We start from the raw sequence: 21,370 nt of genomic DNA on the forward strand, positions 1-21,370 counted from the left end.
TCCACATCATACAATTATAAACTGCACATTGGTTCTAGAAAACTGCAATGGAGGGACAAGATATGTAACACCATGCCACTGAGGATTGGGAGTCACTTACCTTTGGGATAATGAGCTTCTGAGAGGTTAGGAAGGGGAGCTTATGATGGGAATGGAATGAGAAAGGATAGAAGTTAATGACCATCTATATCTCTACAACGAAGGGCGGGACAAAATCCACCTTTGATATCCACATGAAATATGGTTTACAGTATTCACACCATGAACAATAGAAAACAGGACAGTAGTTGATTGGACAAGTAAATGGTCTGCGGCTAATATACAGGTCCAATAAATAGATGAAATGGCATTTTTGGTGAAACGTTGATATTGATTGATTGATTGGTGGACATTCCAAACCTTTTGGAGCTTGGCTCCTTCTTGGAGCTGTCACTGGGACTAACACTATTCCACACGTTCCCGAAGGAGCCTTTGGACATCTCGTCGGAAATGTTAACCGTTGCGGGATCGCTCCTACAGAACACAAAAACCAAGGATGCTCTGTCAGTCATTGCAGGTTCTCATGGTTAAGACATCCTCTGAAATGTGTTGATGCTTAGGCCCTGATCTTGAATTAGCTGAAATCATTTTTTCTGTTGCTGGCTCTAAAAAAAGTGTGCTTGTGCCGCGGTATTGACACAACCCATGCGCAACATGGCCCTCTATATAGTTAGTCACCAAAACCTGTACTGTTTTTTTTTTTTTACAAACTTTTTAGTGCCCACAGTCTCTGGATGTTTCGTTAGTTGGACTTACTTGTAATTTCCTTCCAGTGGCAAAGTGACTATCCCCTCCTCCTCCTCCACTATAATACTGGGCTCCTCCTGGAGAGAGAGAAATGAAGAAAGTGACTGTTAAAATCACACACTATTGCACCACAAGCCCAGATGATTGATAGAGTCATAATGTGCTAACATATCTGTATGGCTTCAATATGTTTAAGAGCACCAAGTACTGTATACCTCTTCTTCTCCTTCCTCTAGTTTCTTCTTCTTCCACTCAGGCATCAGGTCGTCCAGCCAGCTCAGCTCCTTCTTGGTGAACATGAAGTCCAGAAGCTTACGGATGAACACCAGAGCCAACACCTAGAGAAGAGAAGCACTTCTCCTTACATTCTACTCCTGTCAACTCAGTGTGGTGAATGACGTCGACACAGGCTGTACCTACTCTACGTAAAGCTTAAGGGGAATACCGAATTAAATATAAAAGCTAAATAAATGCCAACATACTCAGACATAACGTCTCTTTCTCAATCGCTCTCTCGTGCACACGCACACACACACACACAGACCCCCCCCCCACACCAACACGCCCACCCTACCCTACCCACCCAAACACAACACCACCGTCCACACACACACACACACGTTACCATCATGGGGAAGACGATGGCATAATTTGAGGTCTTGATGACCCACAGCAGGACCAGGCAGCTGAGCTGGATGATGGTGAAGAGGTGGACCTTCCTCAGGGGAACGTGTCTCAGGTAGATGAAGTCTGGCTGGTGCTTGGCCGGCATGCCAAACAGCTTGAGACGGTCAAAGAACTGGATACCTCTCAGCGAGGACGCTCCCATGTACAAGAACACTCCATACAGTACAGGCATGGGGATAAACTGGAAACAGACAGGCAGCTCTCCATTTAGTCTTCAACGGTTACTGTATGTATGCTCATGCACGTGCGCTTGTGAGCATGACTGTGCTAAAGTGTGTGTGTTGTAACTGATCTCATGTATATCTGAGGTCTGCCCTTTGACCTCGCACCTCCCTCACCTTGAGGACAGAGGTCATGAAGACGGAGCAGCCCATGAGTAGGAAGATCATGAGGCCGGTGAAGCGCTGCTCTCTGATCCCCAGGAACTTGGGCTGTTCCCCGGGGGCCGAGCACTCCGACTCCAGCTTCAGGCTGTTGACGTGGGAGATGGAGAGCACGGTGGCCGCCACGAACCAGGGCAGGCCCATCACAGAACACACCCCCAGCATCACCCCCACCACAAACAGGTCCAGGTGGTAGCCACAACCCTTCTGTAGATGGGCACCAGAGATGTGGGGTTATGGCATCCATATTGCAGATATACAGGCAGTATATATATATATATATAATACATGAACAGTAAGGAGATATACTGTATACTGTTCAGATCTTTAGTTATGGAGAAATGAGGAACAGTAATCAAGGCTTTAGTTGAAAAGGCAGCCATAGTCAAATGGCACAGATTTGAAATAGTCCACAAAAAATGTTTGGTCAAAACCCCAAAATAGAATCAGCTTTTAGGGCTTTGACTGTTCATTATATTGTAATAATGACCTGTTACATTTTCAATTTCACATTTTAGCTGTGATCATTTTTACCATCGTATAGCAGTAAAAGCTGACAGTAGAATGACTTGAATTGGCAGCCATCACCTTCAGTTTGTGCTCCTTCCTGTTGATGATAACAGCAGTGATCTGTTGGTCCATGAAGATGAGGATGGTGCAGAGCAGCGCAGGGAGGACGGCGATTATGGTGGTCCACCACGGGTTGCGTCCTATTGGGTTCACGATCCAACCACGGTCGTCTCTGGTTGGCTGTGGGAGGGAGTGAACATGATTTGTGAGTGTGGTGTGTGTGTGTGTGTGTGTGTGTACTCACCTTGAACTTGTTGGGGACCTGTAGTTTGGGTGAGGGGATTCCCAGGGCATAGTCCACTAGGACCATGGTGAGGATGGTGATGAAGACAGCAAAGTCACTGATCTGGGCTCTCACCTGAAGAGCAAGAGAAACTCACAGTCAAACTAGGACCTGAGCTTATGGCCAATCTCCTATTGCTCAGTATCATTTGAATACAAATGACTTGTCTGCTTTGTCTGTAGTCTTCACTTGTCTGCACGGTTGTTCACATCTATCGTGTTCAGGTCGTTGTCATAAAAGACTATGTGTTCTCAATGACTTACCTGGTTAAATAAAGGCAAATAATCAGAATCATTATAATAAAGTGCAAGTAAATGTAGGATATCTTAGATGCCACAAGGAGGCATCAATATACTACAAAATCTATTCTTACTCATGCAGCACACAGCACACAGCACTCATTGACATCATTGAAATAGAATGGGTAGATTTTCATATTATGACGCATTATGACGCGGTTATTATGACGCGGTTTTACACTGATACATCCACCAAAGCCTGAGAGATTATTTGGCAAGCATCAATCAATCAATCAAATATCATTGAAATCCCTGCACATGTGGCTACCGGTCCACATTCCTTGCACTCAGGAAGCCTGAGGTGTAGATGGACGTGCCTTGGTGGGGAAGTAGCGGCTGGTCTTGAACTCCTTGAGGAAAGCGGACATGAAGACAGTAGAGAAAAAGAGGACCACGGACCAGAAGAGGACGTCAGGAATGTAGGGTCCGTGGGGGCCACAGGCGTTGCCCTCAAACTCCCCCCGGAACACAAAGCACTCCTACAGCAGATAGAGAGATATGTGAGTGGAACTCCATACCCCATATATTTCCTATGAAGTTAACAGGATAGACTGGCCATCTTGTCTACTACAACTACATACTGTGTATTAACAGTACTACATTCAAATATCAACATACTACTCATTCATACTGAGAAGTCATCATCTAATGCACAATGGTGCTTGTTCCCCGCTATTTGTTTATGTTTATAGAGCGCATCCCCTATTCTGATTATCAGCTGTTGTCAAACACACGTGGGTGTGAAAAGACGATTCTCTTCCTCAACAGTGTGCAGCAAATTCTACTTGATGAAAAGCCAAACTGAGTCTGACATCCTGCCATTTAAAGCATACATATTTATTTACATTTCACATACAATAAAACTTTATATTTTTGCATACCCAAAAAGTCTATTATTTAGAACACAAGTATGGGTATTTGGACACGGCCACTGTAAGGTATAAGTTATCTAGATAGGAAAGATAATAAGCCTCTGGTCCCAGATCTGTTTGCAGATCGCCAACTCTCACTGTATGGTTGCCACAACCATAGGCTTTACACACTTAACAGATCTGGAACCAGGCTAATTGGAAATGCATTGGCACACTCAATGTTAGGTCAAATGTTTGTACATGCTGCACAGTGCTTATATTCTGTAGTACTCCACCACTGACATGTCATAGGAATGGCTCCACTATAAATATATTTAATGTCCTCTATGCACTGATTTGGACAGAATCAAAGTGCATGAGTGACTGGCCAATGCTGAATCATGTCTGTGTGAATCCAGTCATTCATGTACGCTCACATGCACTTCGGATTGCAATCACATAGTGTGTGTGTGCGTGCGTGCAGGTGTGCATACAGTATGTGCGTGCATGTGTGTGTGCATATGTGTGACAGAGTCACAGTGAATACTAAAAGAATGCTCTACGGTGACTGTTTCTCTATGGTGACTGTACATGGTTAAATCCTGTTGAAATCCTGCCTACATGTCTTTAATCCTGTCACGCTGTTCTGTTCCCTCTGGGGAAACACATTGTATTATCCCTATAGCCTCACATCCCTCTCCAGGGGACAGCTATTTCACCATGAAAAATACACTGTATGTATACAATATAATATGTGTCGCAATTTGCTGATGAGTGATGTTTTAGAAGTAATTGAGTAAGGAGTGTTAGCTACATTTTACACATTTAACTAGGCAAGTCAGTTAAGAACAAATTCTTATTTATAATGACGGCCTACCAAAAGACAAAAGGCCTCCTGCGGGGACGGGGGTTGGGATTAAAAATAAAAATACTACAACACGACAAGAGAGACAACACTACATAAAGAGAGCCCTATAAGACAACAACATAGGAAGGCAGCAACACATGACAACACAGCATGGTAGCAACACAACTGGACAACAACATGGTAGCAGCACAACATGGTAGCAGCACAAAACACGGCACAAACATTATTGGGCACAGACAACAGCACAAAGGGCAAGAAAGTAGAGACAACAATCATGTATCAATATTACTTCAGGGGGTGGTTATTGGTCAATAGTCCCCCATGGTGCCTGACCCTGCACTGCACTGTAATACTTCTGACCTCTAGAAGTTCATGTGATGATTGCACAGTGCAGCTGGTGCTCTGCTACAGAACGAGGTGGGTCAGTGACCTTACAAAGCATGGCTTCATCCCCCTGAACCCAAGAGCTTTTAGGCTTCAAACCCCTCTTTACCTTGACCTCCATGCTGGTCCAGTTGACCTCTGATGCAGTGATGTTCCTGTCCTCCCAGTACCTCAGAGTGGAGTTGCTGGGATCCTTTGGCTCCACACACGCACACCTACCAGAGCACAACACACATATGCATGGGTACACACACACACACACAAGCCCGCAGACACACACTTGCACAAGTACACACACACGTGCACGAGTAGACACACACACTCGTCATGTTCCAGCCTCAGTCTACACATGTCAACACATCTATGTCCTCTACTATATAAATTGTTACACCTCACAAAGCACAAGAAAGAGGATTTTGACCCCCACTGTCTCAGATTGTTCTGAAATCATTTTTGTAGTTAGAAACGGATAAGATTAGCGTTCCTGAAATATTATTTTGTTTAAATATAATTTGATCTCTGGGAAATTACAGGATTGCACCAAAATTGGCAATTTTAATTTATAGGACTTATATGAGCAAAATCAATTTGTTTTCTACCTAAAGTAGCAAAGAAAATGTTGTGATCCATTTAATAAACACAAGAGACCAGCAAAATGGATAAAAGGGTGTGGTGGCAGTAGCAGGAACAGCTCCATCTAGTGGGAAAAACTTGGTACGTTCAACACTAATTTATGGTATAGAATGCAAGTGACTTCAATGACTAATTTCTCTGAACAATGGGGAAACGACATCACCAGATTCACAGGGAATACATTAAAAAGAATGAAGAAGCAATACTCCAAGCATCAGCTCCGTACTACGTGTCAGACATAGAGAACTGATACTGGTTGTTGGGATGAGTTTGGTGTGGGATGTTGGGGTTCCGTGGATGGCTTTTATTGGATTCCTCATGTCTTACTCTTTGTTATGAAGAATTATGGTCCAAATCGGATGTTAGGTACTATATTTATTTAAGATTATGTGAATCCTATAAATTAAAACAGCCAATTTGGGTGCAATCAATTAGCTTAATTTCTCAGAGATCAAATTATATTTATTATTATATTATATTCAAAATAATGTTTCAGGAATGTTAATATCATCTGTTTCTAACTACAGAAACAATTTCAGAACAATCTGAGATGGTGGGTGACATGGCTTGACGAAATGACATGGAATGACCCATAAGGATTCCTCTCTATGACTTCACCAATGTACGGAAAACATTTACTTGACCGTACATTACATCGACTTGGAACAATTACATCATGTATTAATGTATGTCCCTGGGTTTACACATGGGATTATTCAGCCTACTGCAATAATCTTGTAGCATTACCAAAAAACTGGATAAACTGCCCATATTGCCCATCTGTGCTTTGATGATGTAGCTAGCTAACACTAAAACTGTGTACAGGACTCTGGTTTACTGTCTGTGTTTTGGCCCCAAAAAATGGACTGTTTTCCACCTGCAGTATTGTAGGTGGAGTACTCCTTACACTTACGAATGCTACTTAAACAAAGAAGTACAATATACTCCTTCCACTACTAGTTCCACTTAAGATTAGCGGTAGTTAGTGGGGTACTGGTTCCATTAATGAGTACACTCTTAGAAAAAGGGTTCCAAAAGGGTTCTTTGGCTGTCCCCATAGGATAACCCTTTTTGGTAGGACCCTTTTGAGTTCCATGTAGAATCCCTATGTGGAAAGGGTTCTTTCTACATGGTACCCAAAAGAGTTCTACCTGGAACCAAAAAGTGTTCTTCAAAGGGTTCTCCCATGGGGACACCCGAAGAACCCTTTTAGGTTCTAGATAGCAGCTTTTTTTCTAAGAGTATACTACAGGTTAAGAGTACTAGTTTAATTTGTTGGCAGTTAAAGGAGTACTACTTCCACCTATGAGTACTACAAGTTTACTAGTTGCACTTAAAATTACTGGTAGTTAGAGGAATACCAGTTCCACTTATGACAATTTGATCCACTTATGAGTATTAGTTCCACTAACTAACATTATTTCCATGACTTACGAGTACTGGGTGAGTTTCTGCAGGTTGTTGTTCATGTTGATGGGGTAGTGTTCCCCCAGGTGGATGAGTTTCTCCAGGGCCTCGTAGATGAAGATGATGCAGATGAGCGAGGCGAAGGCCTCCTCTGTGAAGCGGGTGATGTAACAGACCAGGGAGCTAGCGTCTGTAGCCACCAGGAGCAGGCAGAGGAACGCCGTCCACAGGCCGATACAGGCCCTCAGGGAGAGGTAGGACAGGTCATAGTCCCTGTGGACAAACACACACACACACACGTGTAACTGGTGGGACGCGAACCCCCCCCCCCCATCTCCCACTAGGAAGGCCAACGTCTTAACCTTTAGACCAAAAGGACATTTATTCATTTTTTATTTAACCCTTATTTAACTAGGCAAGTCATGCCTACATACATGGACACACACACACACACAATATGTGACTGCAATCCAAAGTGCGAGCGTGCATGAATGACTGGGTTCACAGAGACATGATCCAGCATGAGCCAGTCACTCATGCACGCACTTTGACTCTGTCCAAATCTTTGCAGAGAGGAAATGGAGTCACTGACATGAAATATATTTATAGTGGAGCCGTCCATATGAAATGTCAGTGGTACAGTGCTACAGACATTGTACCTAACACTGTCTGCCAATATATTTCCAATTAGCCTGGTTCCAGATCTGTTCGCATATATAGCCATAGTCATAGTACCTGTTGACAAACACACACGTGTAACTGGTGGGACGCGAACCTCCATCTCCCACTCGGAAGACCAACGTCTTAACTATTAGCCCAAAAGGACATTTCTTCTTGGGCCGAGGTTGTCACCGATTTTCACACGAGCGACACACATGCGGACACACAGACAGCCTTAGAAAAACCTGTATACTTAAAGTCTTCCTGAATGCCAGGAACAACGTACTGTAGCCACGTCACAGTGATGAGAGCACCTGAGACAACGTATCTGAAAAGGGGCAAACTCACTTGCAGAACTTGAAGAGAATCTTCTCAAACACTAGAACAGGGCCTGTGCTGCCTAGGATGGTGAGAGGCTGCCCAGCGAACAGGGAGTAGGCTATCCCCGTCATGGAGGCTCCGAACAGCGACTCAATTGCACTCTGGCCAAAAGGGGAAGTGACAGTAATGGGTTAATGGACCACAGGTTACATAGCACTTTCATAATAACTGCATAGCAGTCTTTATTTGTTGAAGTCGGGGATCTACTAGGGGATACGGCAACCAAAACCTAGCTATCCGTTTAGTTCAGCTTCACCGGGACACCATCGTGCTTACCTAACGTGTGAATATGAAAGTGCTTTATTGTTGTGCAGAACTCCATCAGAAATCCAAAAACCAACAAACACATGAAGTAAGGCCTTCAGAAAGTCTGTTCTTCTGCCATTCGGGACAACATGTTGTTAACGCAGCAAAGCCAACGCGTGTCATGTGGTATGAGCGGTGTGTCTTACTATGCGTCCCTCGGTGGCTTCCCCCAGCAGTCCGCCGAAGGTGATGACAGGAGACATGCAGGCACAGTAGAGGAAAAGGAAGGAGGCCAGACACTGCAGGCTCAAAGCGTCCGTGTAGTCAGACAGGTAGTGGGGCGCCTTGCGCTTGATGTCCATGAAGAACCCTCCAAAGAACCTGGACATGACACACACATTAGCGCATATACACGTGCACACACACACACACACACACACACAACCTTAGTGAACCAGCATCAAATACCATATGAAGTAAAAAGGAGTCAAATCTGTGTTCCCTTTCATTTTTCCGTTTCAATGGGGAAATGTATGCACCATAGCGTGTTTTTAAATGTTTCTTTTTTTTAAACACATTCCCACAGGCCACACACTAGGAGGAGGGTTGGAGAGAGGAAGCCTTCTGATGTTAGAGGAAGCACATGGCGTCCTAGCCAGAGGCGGTTGCCGGGGTAACGGGGGGGGGGGGGGGGGGGCGTGACTTTGAGTGGTATTTCAACCGTGCGGGGATGGATGCTACGCTGTTGGCCCTCTGGGAGATCATAGCTCACAGCAGAACTGGGCTGCAGGCCAATCTACTTTACACGTCAGGATGAGTTCCTCAGAGACCTACTGTAGCAGGGAGCATCCCTTACAACTACATCACTTCAAACCCCACGACATACAGTATCCACTTACTACAGCTACACATAGCCTACTGCCTCCCTCTAAATATACTGTATTACACTACTGCAGCTTCCTCCTCGCGCTAGATACACTCTACTACACTACTGTAGAAACCCAAAACACATGACACCTACAATAAAGTATTGTTAATAAAGTTGTAACACTGTATTATGAGTGTCTGTCAGTACTCATAAGCTACTGCTAAGAAGATACTAATACTTCATACATTATTTTGCACTGTTAAGTATTTATTAGGTATTTTCAGAGATCCAAATGCTTATGAGCGAATGCTGTAGTCTATTAACTATTGAACTAATTATTGCCTATAAAACAGATTCAGGTCAGCACTTTGTTAATGCACACTTAGTGCTCGTATAATAAGTGGACATGATTACATGGCGAACTAATAATTGCTTAATGAAATATTCAAAATCGGCCCTTAGTTAACGCACACAAATTGTACAATGAAGTGTTACCAAAATAGCTAAAGTGTTTTCGCCAGGGTTGTCGAGGCACATTTTAATAAGTGATGCTGGTCTTATGTCGGAAAGTACGCATGGATGATTCAAAATGCATGTATCACACTGAATCAATCACAGCTATTTTTAGGAACGCAGAGCTTGAGGAACGAGAGAGAACCATAAGGATGTGTGTTTTTTTTAAAGGGTGGCTAGATGTACTGCCGGGGACAGTGAGAGCCGGAGAGGAGACAAACAGGGGACTGGAAGACAAAGACAGAGAGGACCAAAGATGGTCCACAGTGCTGTAGATCACACACACTCACAGTGCTGTAGATCACACTCACAGTGCTGTAGATCACACTCACAGTGCTGTAGATCACACTCACAGTGCTTGCCGGCCTAATCTCAGCCCAAACACACACACCACTTCCCTTCAACTCACAACCACCACACACACACACTCAACCCTACCTTCCTGTGCGTTGTAGCTCTGGGCCTCCATGGCCACCAGGTTCCTCTGCTTCTCCCAGATCTCCGTTGGGTAGAGGAGGGACCTTGCGCTTTTCCTGTGTGGTAAAGAGTAGAGTTCAGAGGTCAGATGGAAAATAAATATTTATTTGCCAAAATAAATAATTTATTTTCTCCACTAGTAGGAATTGGCCTAAAATAGCCTGTCAGGAAAAACATTCCTTCCAAAAACACAGGACTGATTTTTTAAGGACAAGCCACCTGGCACGTACCAAAAACAGATGATAATAGAAAAACAAAACAAATGGATTCGGAGGGAATAAGAACACGTCCTTGGGGTACACCAGCCATTAAATCCGAGCACAATTCAGATTGGGTTTAGCCAGTGATGCAGTTGGAAGCAAACTAACAGATGATGGCACAGGGTCAGAGCATCTCAAAATACATGTTGTCATGGACACCACCAGGAAGAGGCTCACCTGAGAGGGCACGTTTTTGGGCGGCTCTATCCTGATGGAGGGGTCCCACTCCCCAGGTGGCAACACAGTCACCTGGTCCAGGAACTCATCGATGCCGGCCACCAGGTCGTTCCTGTCCTTGGCTTTATACGCCACGTCATGGAACACCTGGGAGGAGCAGAGAGGGAATGGGTTTAACCTGTATGTGTCATCATGAGCTGCTATTAAACTTGGCTAACATAACCAAAGGCCACGCAGGGAAAAGCACACACAGGACTACTGCAACGAGGCTACTTACCTCGTCTGTCATCAGAGTTGCGATGGATCGGCCAATCTCATGGTACTGTGGTCCTTTTCCTAGAGGCCCCAGCAGAATGAACAGGAACCTGAGGGAGAACACAGAAGAAGGTTTTAACCATAGTTTTACCTGAATAGAGTGGATCCACTCAGGAACTTACCCAATGCAAAAACCCCAGTCCCAATTTAGTTACGAACAAATAAAATGCATAGTATTAACCTCAATCATCATTAAACAACAATATTTTAATCAAATGAGAGCGTGTGTGTCTGACCTGGTGGTGATGGGGACCTCAGCCAGGCCGTTGAGCAGCACGGCGGGACACAGACGGACAAAGGCCACCACAGGCTGCTCTAGGAACTCTAGCTCCCCCACCAGGACGTTGGATGCCTCTGCACCGGGGGGAATCTTCTTCATGAAGTGGAGGTCAATCTACAGACATGATGATCCTATTTAGCTAATAGGAGATAGGAAAATATGCTAAATAGGGTCGACTGAAATGAAGGCCAGGGGATCATGGATAGGCCCACTGAGAAATCTGTCATACATAGGCTACAGCAGATGTTTGGCTAGATACTGGGTTGTGACTAGAATCAGTGGGTTTATTATTCACTGAGCTACAGAGAAATGGCTAAACACTTTGAGTGGGTCACACAGCATAGTAAATGCACTGGTCTAACACATACTAACTGGTGGTTAGCATAGTCACAGTAATGTAGCTACTTGCTAATGTACTATATGTCAATGAAAAGTAGCATTGTGCTTAGTGGAAACTTTTGGGTGACCTGGTAGCCAACCTTGATATTACAACAACCATAGGAGTTGGCTATACAGAACATAGAAATATGGTGCGACCAGGCTAGATGAGTGGGGCCTTAACTTGCTGAAGTCCACATGGCTGTTCTCCCGGCTGACATGTTCCTTGCCCTCTGTGGTGGCTGGCTGGGACTGGGGAGAGACTGTCTGACCTGGGAGACACCAGGACAGGAGAGAGCCAGCTTGTTAGTCACTCTCACTGGGCAACATCCTGCACAGTATTCAGATTAAGGCCTTCAGTGTAACACTATAATCTAGATGAAATTCATCAATTGATTAATCCTACCTAGATTAATGAAGGAATGAGGCCTTGACGATAGTCTTTGTGACCAAAACGATGCACTTTCTAAGTTGAATTTGAAGTAGTACTATTCTACTTTTGAAGGTTTGGTACTGCCCAAGAGGTTAGAGAAAACACATGGAGGTTATTAATGGATAAACAGGAGGTAATGAAGTGGACACACACACACTCACAGACACACACACACACACAAAAGGAGAGAATGTAGATAGTAGTTGAGATATTAATCAGACAACACAGCAAGTCACAGAGACAATACAGCACAACAATCAGAAAAAACACAATACTGTGATTGGTTGGTTGGTGTGTGATTGATTGGTTGGTTGGTGTGTGACTGGTTGGTTGGTGTGTGATTGGTTGGTTGGTTGGTTGGTTGGTGTGTGATTGGTTGGTTAGTGTGTGATTGGTTGGTTAGTTGGTTAGCTCACCATTCTTGTCCATAGAGTGGGGCTCGGAATGCTTCTTGCCGATGTCGGCGAAGGAGCGTACGATGGGGATGCGGTTAGCCAGCTTCTTGTGGTTCTGGTGGTGGTGCTGCTTCAGGAGCGCCTCACGGATCCTCCTCCTCACGTCCTCCCCCACTGCGCCCGACACCTCATGCTGGTCCAGGACCATATCTGAGAGAACACACACATAGATTGGTTAGGGGTTGACTGCCTTGCTCAAGAGCACAACGGCAGTAGTTGGCACCTGATATTCTAACTCCAGTATCTCTCCAGTTGCAGACTCACTCCCGCCAGATTTTCCCCGTCGACACTCGGATTTAAACCGTCAACCTTCTGGCCACCCTCCACTCCAGCACCACTCTACGTACCGGCGATCTCCTCCAGTGAGTTGGCCCTCATGTCCAGCAGCACGGTGCCGTTGAGGATGCAGCTCCTCAGCTCAAACAGACTATGAAGAGACAGGGTGGCCACGTAGGGCTTGCTCCAACGCTCGCCTCCATCCTCCACGTCCTCCTCAAACTTCAGCCACCTACACACACAAACAGATACGCATAAGCCAGAAACGGACACCTAATTGGCTGTGGAGCTGGAGCGGGTCGTGCGATTGGTTACCTGGCGGTCTCCTTCCACTCTGCGTCCTCGCCCTCTCTCAGGCAGATCTCATCCAGCTCAGTGAAGAGGGCGTGAGATATGTGCTCCTCGTCACCATCCTCTGTGCCCAGCAGGAACTGCACCCTCTGGGCAGGAGTGTCTGCTGTAGAGGGGTAGTGGAGGAGGAGGAGAGAGTTGGGGATGTGGAGAGGGGGGGGGGAAAGGGAGAGGGTGGAAAATGAGAAAGAGAGAAAGAGGGTGAAGAGAGAAAGCGAGAGAGAGAGAGAAAGCCAGAGAGAGAGAGACAGAGAGAGAGACAGATAGTGAGAGAAAGATAGTGAGAGAAAGAAAGAAAGAAAGGGATAAAAAAGAGAGAAAGAGCGAGAGAGGAGTGCAGAGAAGTGGTGTGAAGAGACGCCAATCAATGTAGCCTGGGTACCAGTCTGATCTGCACTCTTGCCAACGGTCTGGCCTCGCGGCAATCTCAACGTTCATTATGCAGACAGATGTTGTGTGGGGTCACCGATTTAGTTTAAGAAATTTGACATGAGCTAGCAACTATCTGTCAGGACAGACAAATAACAGTTGCTTAGCAACTTGAGAAAAAAAAGGATTTGTGGTCCAAAGCGATAGTATTCCAATATTTGCATAACCCTTGTATATTTGCAGAACCCAATATTTGCATAACCATTGCGTTATTGAATCAGGATCACATCTTCTGTTCTCTTTTGGCTCATTAATGATACTTGGCAAGAACACACAGATATCTGGAACCTGGCTAGTGTCAATGACGGAGAAACAAGAACAAATGACAAGTCACACATTTTCACAGGGAACATTTTGTCAGTACACTGCCCCATAGACTTACAGTTCACACTTAGATTTTTTGGTTGGATGAACCCTTGTTGGTTCCAAGTAAAAACCATTGTTGGTTCCAGGTAAAACCCTTGTTGGTTCCAGGTAAAACCCTTGTTGGTTCCAGGTAAAACCCTTGTTGGTTCCAGGTAAAACCCTTGTTGGTTCCAGGTAAAACCCTTGTTGGTTCCAGGTAAAACCCTTGTTGGTTCCAGGTAAAACCCTTTTGGTTCCAAGTAAAACCATTGTTGGTTCCAAGTAAAACCATTGTTGGTTCCAAGTAAAACCATTGTTGGTTCCAAGTAAAACCATTGTTGGTTTCAGGTAAAACCCTTGTTGGTTCCAAGTAAAACCCCTGTTGGTTTCAGGTAAAAACCCTTTTGGTTCCAAATAGAACCGGTTTGGGTTCCATGTGGAACCCTTTCCACAGAGGGTTCTGCATGGAACCAAAAAGGGTTTTACATGTAACCAAAAAAGGGTTTTCCTATGAGGACAGCTGAAGAACCCTTTTGGAACCCTTTTTTCAAAGAGTGTTGTTGTTTGGTCACATTTTCACAGGGAACCTTCTTTGCACCCCCCCCACCCCCCCCACCCCACCCCATAGACTTACTGTGGGAGGGTGATTCTCTGCCATCGCCGTCCACCCCAGATTCCCTCTCTTTGGATCTCTTCCTGCTGTTTTTGTTGTGGCCGCCATGGTGACGGTGACGTCGGTGGGACTTCCTCCCCAGGGGAACGTGGACCCCAATGTAAAGAGTCCGGTGGCCTGGGGACACGATGAAAATGTGGCATCAAACTACAATCACTATAACCCCAGAAATGTAGGGCCTCCAACCGCAGGGCCTACAATAAGTGCATTTACTAAAATGTACTTTTAAAATGTGATGCATTCGTTAAGACGCAGGGTCCTGATGGAAGAAAAAAAAAAAACACTTGGGCCAGATTCATACAAGATAAATTACAATTTAGTATCAGCTGGAAATGAAATACTGAAGCACTGCAATGATAACACACCCTTTTGCACTCTCTCTCGTCCTCACAACCCCCCCCCTCCATCTTTCTCTCTCCCTCATTATATGCCACACTCTCTCGTCCTCACAACCCCCCCTCATTATATGCCACACTCTCTCGTCCTCACAACCCCCTCATTATATGCCACACTCTCTCGTCCTCACAACCCCCCCCTCCATCTTTCTCTCCCTCATTATATGCCACACTCTCTCTCGTCCTCACAACCCCCCCCCCTCCATCTCTCTCACCCTCATTATATGCCACACTCTCTCTCGTCCTCACAACCCCCCCCCCCTCCATCTCTCTCACCCTCATTATATGCCACACTCTCTCTCGTCCTCACAACCCCCCCCCCCTCCATCTTTCTCTCTCCCTCATTATATGCCACACTCTCTCTCGTCCTCACAACCCCCCCCCCTCCATCTTTCTCTCACCCTCATTATATGCCACACTCTCTCTCGTCCTCACAACCCCCCCCCTCCATCTTTCTCTCTCCCTCATTATATGCCACACTCTCTTCCCTGTTCCTTTCTCTCGCTCTCTGCCATGGTGAGCATAATCTATCCTGACTCCAATGCTGAGCTAGAACAACCAAAATGGCCTGCCCTATAGGTCTCAAACCAACTCTGGGAGAGCTGGGGTGCACATGGTGACATGGACAAGACCCTGGCCACTCATCTCTCTGTCATATCAATGTCCCTACCTCCAGGCCTGCTCTAACAGCACTACTCAGTGGAAGTACTGTTAAACAAAAACAACCATACCCAAAAACTAAGGCAGTAAGTCAAGGACAGGATGATTCTAGCAATATGTCTCCCTGAAATGTCATGTGTGACAGCCTTAGCGTGTGAACTGTTACAGTCACCACAACAACAACAACAACAACCACATGAATCTCTGAGTCAGCCGGCAACACACTGACATCAACAAAACATCTAACATGGTATATCACAGTGCAATAGAGTATATCTCCCTTTGAATGTGTCGTAGAGACTATTATGAAAGACATTAGGGCAGACCTAGGACATGCCTGGTTGAAACACTGAGGACCCCAGAGGACCCTGGCTGCAGCTTACAGTCTGTGAGTCAAGATGGGAGGTTCTCTCTAAAAATAGCACAACATCCCTCATGCCTGTGAACTTCCGAGTGTGATGGAACGTCTGTTCTCTCCCATCCTGCTCTCTGTGGCATGAAAGTGGCACGCGTATTAAACATGATTGCGTTTGTGTGTGTGTGTGTGTGTGTGTGTGTGTATTCCTTGTTTTCACTACAGTGTCCTCTCTCACAAGTCCATAGGTTCTCCTTATGGGGCAGCAGGGAATACTACACCAGAGCAAATATAGTGTCACAGTTTCCACTGCAGGCGGAACAAATAATCATGGCAACCATGAGTGTCTGAGAAAGGTCACAGGGTGCATCCCAGTTTCCTAAACCTGCTCCCGGTCCTTGTCTACTTGTGTCTTCTCCTTCCACCCATAAGTGATATGAAGTCACAGACTACGTAAAAGCAGAATATGGTTAGGTAGAGGTGGAGACAAGGGGAGAAAGCCAGTTTAGACTAATTGAGATGCATCCCTTAAGCTGTTAATGTTGACTCACCTTCCAGCTCCTCCTTCTCAAAGTTGGTGTTGAGCATGGAGCGAGTGCCCCCTCTGTCCAGCACCGCCTCCTCATCAGTCCTCTATAGAAGAGAGAGAGAGAGAGAGAGAGAGAGAGAGAGAGAGAGAGAGAGAGAGAGAGCGAAAGCGAGAGAGAAAGCGAGAGAGGGGAGAGAGAGGGGAGCGGTGAGAGAAGAGAGAGAGCGGGGAGAGAGATATATAGAGGGAGAGCGAAAGAGAGAGAGAGGAGAGAGGAGAGAGAGATATATAAAGATAGAGGGAGAGCGAAAGAGAGAGAGAGGGGAGAGAGAGGGGAGCGGTGAGAGAAGAGAGGGGAGAGAGATATATAAAGATAGAGGGAGAGCGAAAGAGAGAGAGGGGAGAGAGAGGGGAGCGGTGAGAGAAGAGAGAGAGAGGGGAGAGAGATATATAAAGATAGAGGGAGAGCGAAAGAGAGAGAGAGGAGAGAGGTGAGAGAAGAGAGAGCGAAAGAGAACGAAAGAGAGAGAGGGGAGCGGTGAGAGAAGAGAGAGAGAGAGAGAGAGAGAGAGAGAGAGGGGAGAGAGATATATAAAGAGAGGGAGAGCGAAAGAGAGAGAGAGAGGGGAGAGGTGAGAGAAGAGAGAGAGAGAGGGGAGAGAGATATATAAAGATAGAGGGAGAGCGAAAGAGAGAGAGGGGAGAGAGAGGGGAGCGGTGAGAGAAGAGAGGGAGAGCGAAAGCGAGAGAGAAAGCGAGAGAGGGGAGAGAGAGGGGAGCGGTGAGAGAAGAGAGAGAGCGGGGAGAGAGATATATAGAGGGAGAGCGAAAGAGAGAGAGAGGAGAGAGAGGAGAGAGAGATATATAAAGATAGAGGGAGAGCGAAAGAGAGAGAGAGGGGAGAGAGATATATAAAGATAGAGGGAGAGCGAAAGAGAGAGAGGGGAGAGAGAGGGGAGCGGTGAGAGAAGAGAGAGAGAGGGGAGAGAGATATATAAAGATAGAGGGAGAGCGAAAGAGAGAGAGAGGAGAGAGGTGAGAGAAGAGAGAGCGAAAGAGAACGAAAGAGAGAGAGGGGAGCGGTGAGAGAAGAGAGAGAGAGAGAGAGAGAGAGAGAGAGAGAGAGGGGAGAGAGATATATAAAGAGAGGGAGAGCGAAAGAGAGAGAGAGAGGGGAGAGGTGAGAGAAGAGAGAGAGAGAGGGGAGAGAGATATATAAAGATAGAGGGAGAGCGAAAGAGAGAGAGGGGAGAGAGAGGGGAGCGGTGAGAGAAGAGAGAGAGAGAGGGGAAAGAGATATATAAAGATAGAGGGAGAGCGAAAGAGAGAGAGAGGGGAGAGGTGAGAGAAGAGAGAGAGAGGGGAGAGAGATATATAAAGATAGAGGGAGAGCGAAAGAGAGAGAGAGGAGAGAGGTGAGAGAAGAGAGAGAGGGGAGCGGTGAGAGAAGGAGAGAGAGAGAGAGAGGGGAGAGAGATATATAAAGATAGAGGGAGAGCGAAAGAGAGAGAGAGGAGAGAGGTGAGAGAAGAGAGAGAGAGAGAGAGAGAGAGGGGAGAGAGATATATAAAGATAGAGGGAGAGCGAAAGAGAGAACGAAAGAGAGAGAGGGGGAGCGGTGAGAGAAGAGAGAGAGAGCGAAAGAGAGAACGAAAGAGAGAGAGGGGAGCGGTGAGAGAAGAGAGACAGAGATAGAGAGAGATAGAGAGAGAGAGAGAGAGAGAGAGAGGGGAGAGAGAGAGAGAGAAAGATAGAGGGAGAGCGAAAGAGAGAGAGGGGGAGCGGTGAGAGAAGAGAGAGAGAGAGATGAAGTCGGGCCGATAAGGCCCCCATTAACATCGACGGGGCTGTAGTGGAGCGGGTGGAGAGTTTCAAGTTCCTTGGTGTCCACATCACCAACGATCTATCATGGTCAGAACGACTTAATATGCACATGTATTTACAGTATAAAGAGAACCATTCTTTTGCACATCAAGAGATTTTCACAGAAAAAGCTCAGAGGTCTGTTTTCTTAACGGGCCAAACACACCAGTGGTGAATTTGTCCCATTGACCATTCTGTACATAGAAGCACATTTGAATTTTTTTTTAAAGCCACAACTCTTATATAACAGGCCTCTGGCATCCTGCCTTCCTCCTGCTGCAAGAGGATGAATCCTTAAATAAACACACAGCAGCTTCATGAGGCTAACTTCATCAGACAGTCACCATGGCAACTAATGTGGCCAATCACAATTTTTATGAATTCATGTTCCCTGACTACCCAGATAGCTTTATTGTTTTAGTCCCGTTTGTTTTTTTTACAAGGATGCTTCCTCATGCGTGTGGTCAGATAAATACTGACTCTCACACAGCTGCCGAGAGGAACACTGTTGTTGACCCAACAGACCATCCTGATAATGGCTAGGATTGTTGTAGGAGGGTTATGGGGTCGAGGGTCTCAGAGGGTTGATGGTGTGTGTGTGTGTGTAGTCTGGCTTTTTTATATATATATATATATATATCTATATACACACACACACACACACACACACACCATCAACCCTCTGAGACCCTCGACCCCACGCACATACAATTGAAGTCGGAAGTTCACATACACTTAGTTTGGAGTCATTAAAACCCGTTTCTCAACAACTCCACAAACACCTTGTTAACAAACTATAGTTTTGGCAACTCGGTTAGGACATCCACTTTGTGCACGACACAAGTAATTTTTCCAACAATTGTTAACAGACAGATTATTACACTTATAATTCACTGTATCACAATTCCAGTGGGTCAGAAGTTTACATACACTAAGTTGACCTTGCCTTTAAACAGCTTGGAAAATTCTAGAAAATAATGTCATGGCTTCAGAAGCTTCTGATAGGCTAATTGACATAATTTGAGTCAATTGGAGGTGGACCTGTGGATGTATTTCAAGGCCTACCTTCAAACTCAGTTCCCCCTTTGCTTGACATCATGGGAAAATCAAAAGAAATCAGCCAACACCTCAGAAAAACAATAGTAGACCTCCACAAGTCTGGTTCATCTTTGGGAGCAATTTCCAAACGCCTGAAAATACCACGTTCATCTGTACAAACAATAGTATGCAAGTACAGTGGGGAGAACAAGTATTTGATCACTGCCGATTTTGCAGGTTTTCCTACTTACAAAGCACGTAGAGGTCTGTACTTTTTATCATAGGTACACTTCAACTGTGAGAGACGGAATCTAAAACAGAAATCCAGAAAATCCCATTGTATGATTTTTAGGCAATGCTACCAAATACTAATTGAGTGTATGTAAACTTCTGGCCCACTGGGAATGTGATGAAAGAAAAAAAAGCGAAGCTAAATCCTTCTCTCTACTATTATTCTGACATTTCACATTCATAAAATAAAGTGGTGATCCTAACTGACCTAAAACAGGGAATTTCTACCAAGATTAAATGTCAGGAATTGTGAAAAACTGAGTTTAAATGTATTTTGCTAAGGTGTAAGTAAACTTCCGACTTCAACTGTATATATATATGTATATATATATATATATATATATATATATATATATACACACAGTGGGGCAAAAAAGTATTTAGTCAGCCACCAATTGTGCAAGTTCTCCCACTTAAAAAGATGAGAGAGGCCTGTAATTTTCATCATAGGTACACTTCAACAATGACAGACAAAATGAGAAAAAAAATCCAGAAAATCACATTTTTAATGAATTTATTTGCAAATTATGGTGGAAAATAAGTATTTGGTCAATAACAAAAGTATCTCAATACTTTGTTATATACCCTTTGATGGCAATGACAGAGGTCAAACGTTTTCTGTAAGTCTTCACAAGGTTTTCACACACTGTTGCTGGTATTTTGGCCCATTCCTCCATGCAGATCTCCTCTAGAGCAGCTGGTGGAAGCCTCGTTTCATCTTCAATGCCCTTGCTGATGGAAGGAGGTTTTCACTCAAAATCTCACGATACATGGCCCCATTCATTCTTTCCTTTACACGGATCAGTCGTCCTGGTCCCTTTGTAGAAAAACAGCCCCAAAGCATGATGTTTCCACCCCCATGCTTCACAGTAGGTATGGTGTTCTTTGGATGCAACTCAGCATTCTTTTTCCTCCAAACACAACGAGTTGAGTTTTTCCAAAAAGTTCTATTTTGGTTTCATCTGACCATATGACATTCTCCCAATCTTCTTCTGGATCATCCAAATACTCTCTAGCAAACTTCAGACAGGCCTGGACACGTCTGGCACTGCAGGATTTGAGTCCCTGGCGGCGTAGTGTGTTACTGATGGTAGGCTTTGTTACTTTGGTCCCAGCTCTCTGCAGGTCATTCACTAGGTCCCCCCGTGTGGTTCTGGGATTTTTGCTCACCGTTCTTGTGATCATTTTGACCCCACGGGGTGAGATCTGCGTGGAGCCCCAGATCGAGGGAGATTATCAGTGGTCTTGTATGTCTTCCATTTCCTAATAATTGCTCCCACAGTTGATTTCTTCAAACCAAGCTGCTTACCTATTGCAGATTCAGTCTTCCCAGCCTGGTGCAGGTCTACAATTTTGTTTCTGGTGTCCTTTGACAACTCTTTGGTCTTGGCCATAGTGGAGTTTGGAGTGTGACTGTTTGAAGTTGTGGACAGGTGTCTTTTATACTGATAACAAGTTCAAACAGGTGCCATTAATACAGGTAACGAGTGGAGGACAGAGGAGCCTCTTAAAGAAGAAGTTACAGGTCTGTGAGAGCCAGAAATCTTGCTTGTTTGTAGGTGACCAAATAC

At 45.2% G+C, this 21,370-nt stretch overlaps 1 protein-coding gene across 3 annotated transcripts in view; it reads right to left on the reverse strand.

The window, feature by feature from the left end:
- LOC109890594 (sodium-driven chloride bicarbonate exchanger) overlaps window positions 1-21,370 on the reverse strand; it is a 35,704-nt gene that overhangs the window by 2,585 nt on the left and 11,749 nt on the right. For 2 of the 3 annotated variants that reach the window (XM_031824335.1, XM_031824336.1), the window contains 22 exons: window positions 16,630-16,711; window positions 14,630-14,785; window positions 13,186-13,327; window positions 12,942-13,102; window positions 12,556-12,744; window positions 11,890-11,978; window positions 11,285-11,442; window positions 11,011-11,098; window positions 10,734-10,880; window positions 10,258-10,352; window positions 8,645-8,819; window positions 8,160-8,293; window positions 7,179-7,424; window positions 5,221-5,326; window positions 3,326-3,487; window positions 2,671-2,784; window positions 2,445-2,606; window positions 1,812-2,063; window positions 1,412-1,654; window positions 1,002-1,124; window positions 796-863; window positions 400-513 (listed from right to left, as the gene is read on the reverse strand). In XM_031824335.1, coding sequence (XP_031680195.1) covers window positions 400-513; window positions 796-863; window positions 1,002-1,124; window positions 1,412-1,654; window positions 1,812-2,063; window positions 2,445-2,606; window positions 2,671-2,784; window positions 3,326-3,487; window positions 5,221-5,326; window positions 7,179-7,424; window positions 8,160-8,293; window positions 8,645-8,819; window positions 10,258-10,352; window positions 10,734-10,880; window positions 11,011-11,098; window positions 11,285-11,442; window positions 11,890-11,978; window positions 12,556-12,744; window positions 12,942-13,102; window positions 13,186-13,327; window positions 14,630-14,785; window positions 16,630-16,711 — 3,206 coding nt within the window. Of the gene's footprint in view, window positions 1-100; window positions 140-399; window positions 514-795; window positions 864-1,001; window positions 1,125-1,411; window positions 1,655-1,811; window positions 2,064-2,444; window positions 2,607-2,670; window positions 2,785-3,325; window positions 3,488-5,220; window positions 5,327-7,178; window positions 7,425-8,159; window positions 8,294-8,644; window positions 8,820-10,257; window positions 10,353-10,733; window positions 10,881-11,010; window positions 11,099-11,284; window positions 11,443-11,889; window positions 11,979-12,555; window positions 12,745-12,941; window positions 13,103-13,185; window positions 13,328-14,629; window positions 14,786-16,629; window positions 16,712-21,370 lie in introns of all 3 variants that reach the window. The other variant, XM_020482532.2, reaches the window with a different exon arrangement.

The sequence above is a fragment of the Oncorhynchus kisutch genome, linkage group LG5 (assembly GCF_002021735.2).
Source record: "Oncorhynchus kisutch isolate 150728-3 linkage group LG5, Okis_V2, whole genome shotgun sequence".
Lineage (NCBI taxonomy): Eukaryota > Metazoa > Chordata > Actinopteri > Salmoniformes > Salmonidae > Oncorhynchus > Oncorhynchus kisutch.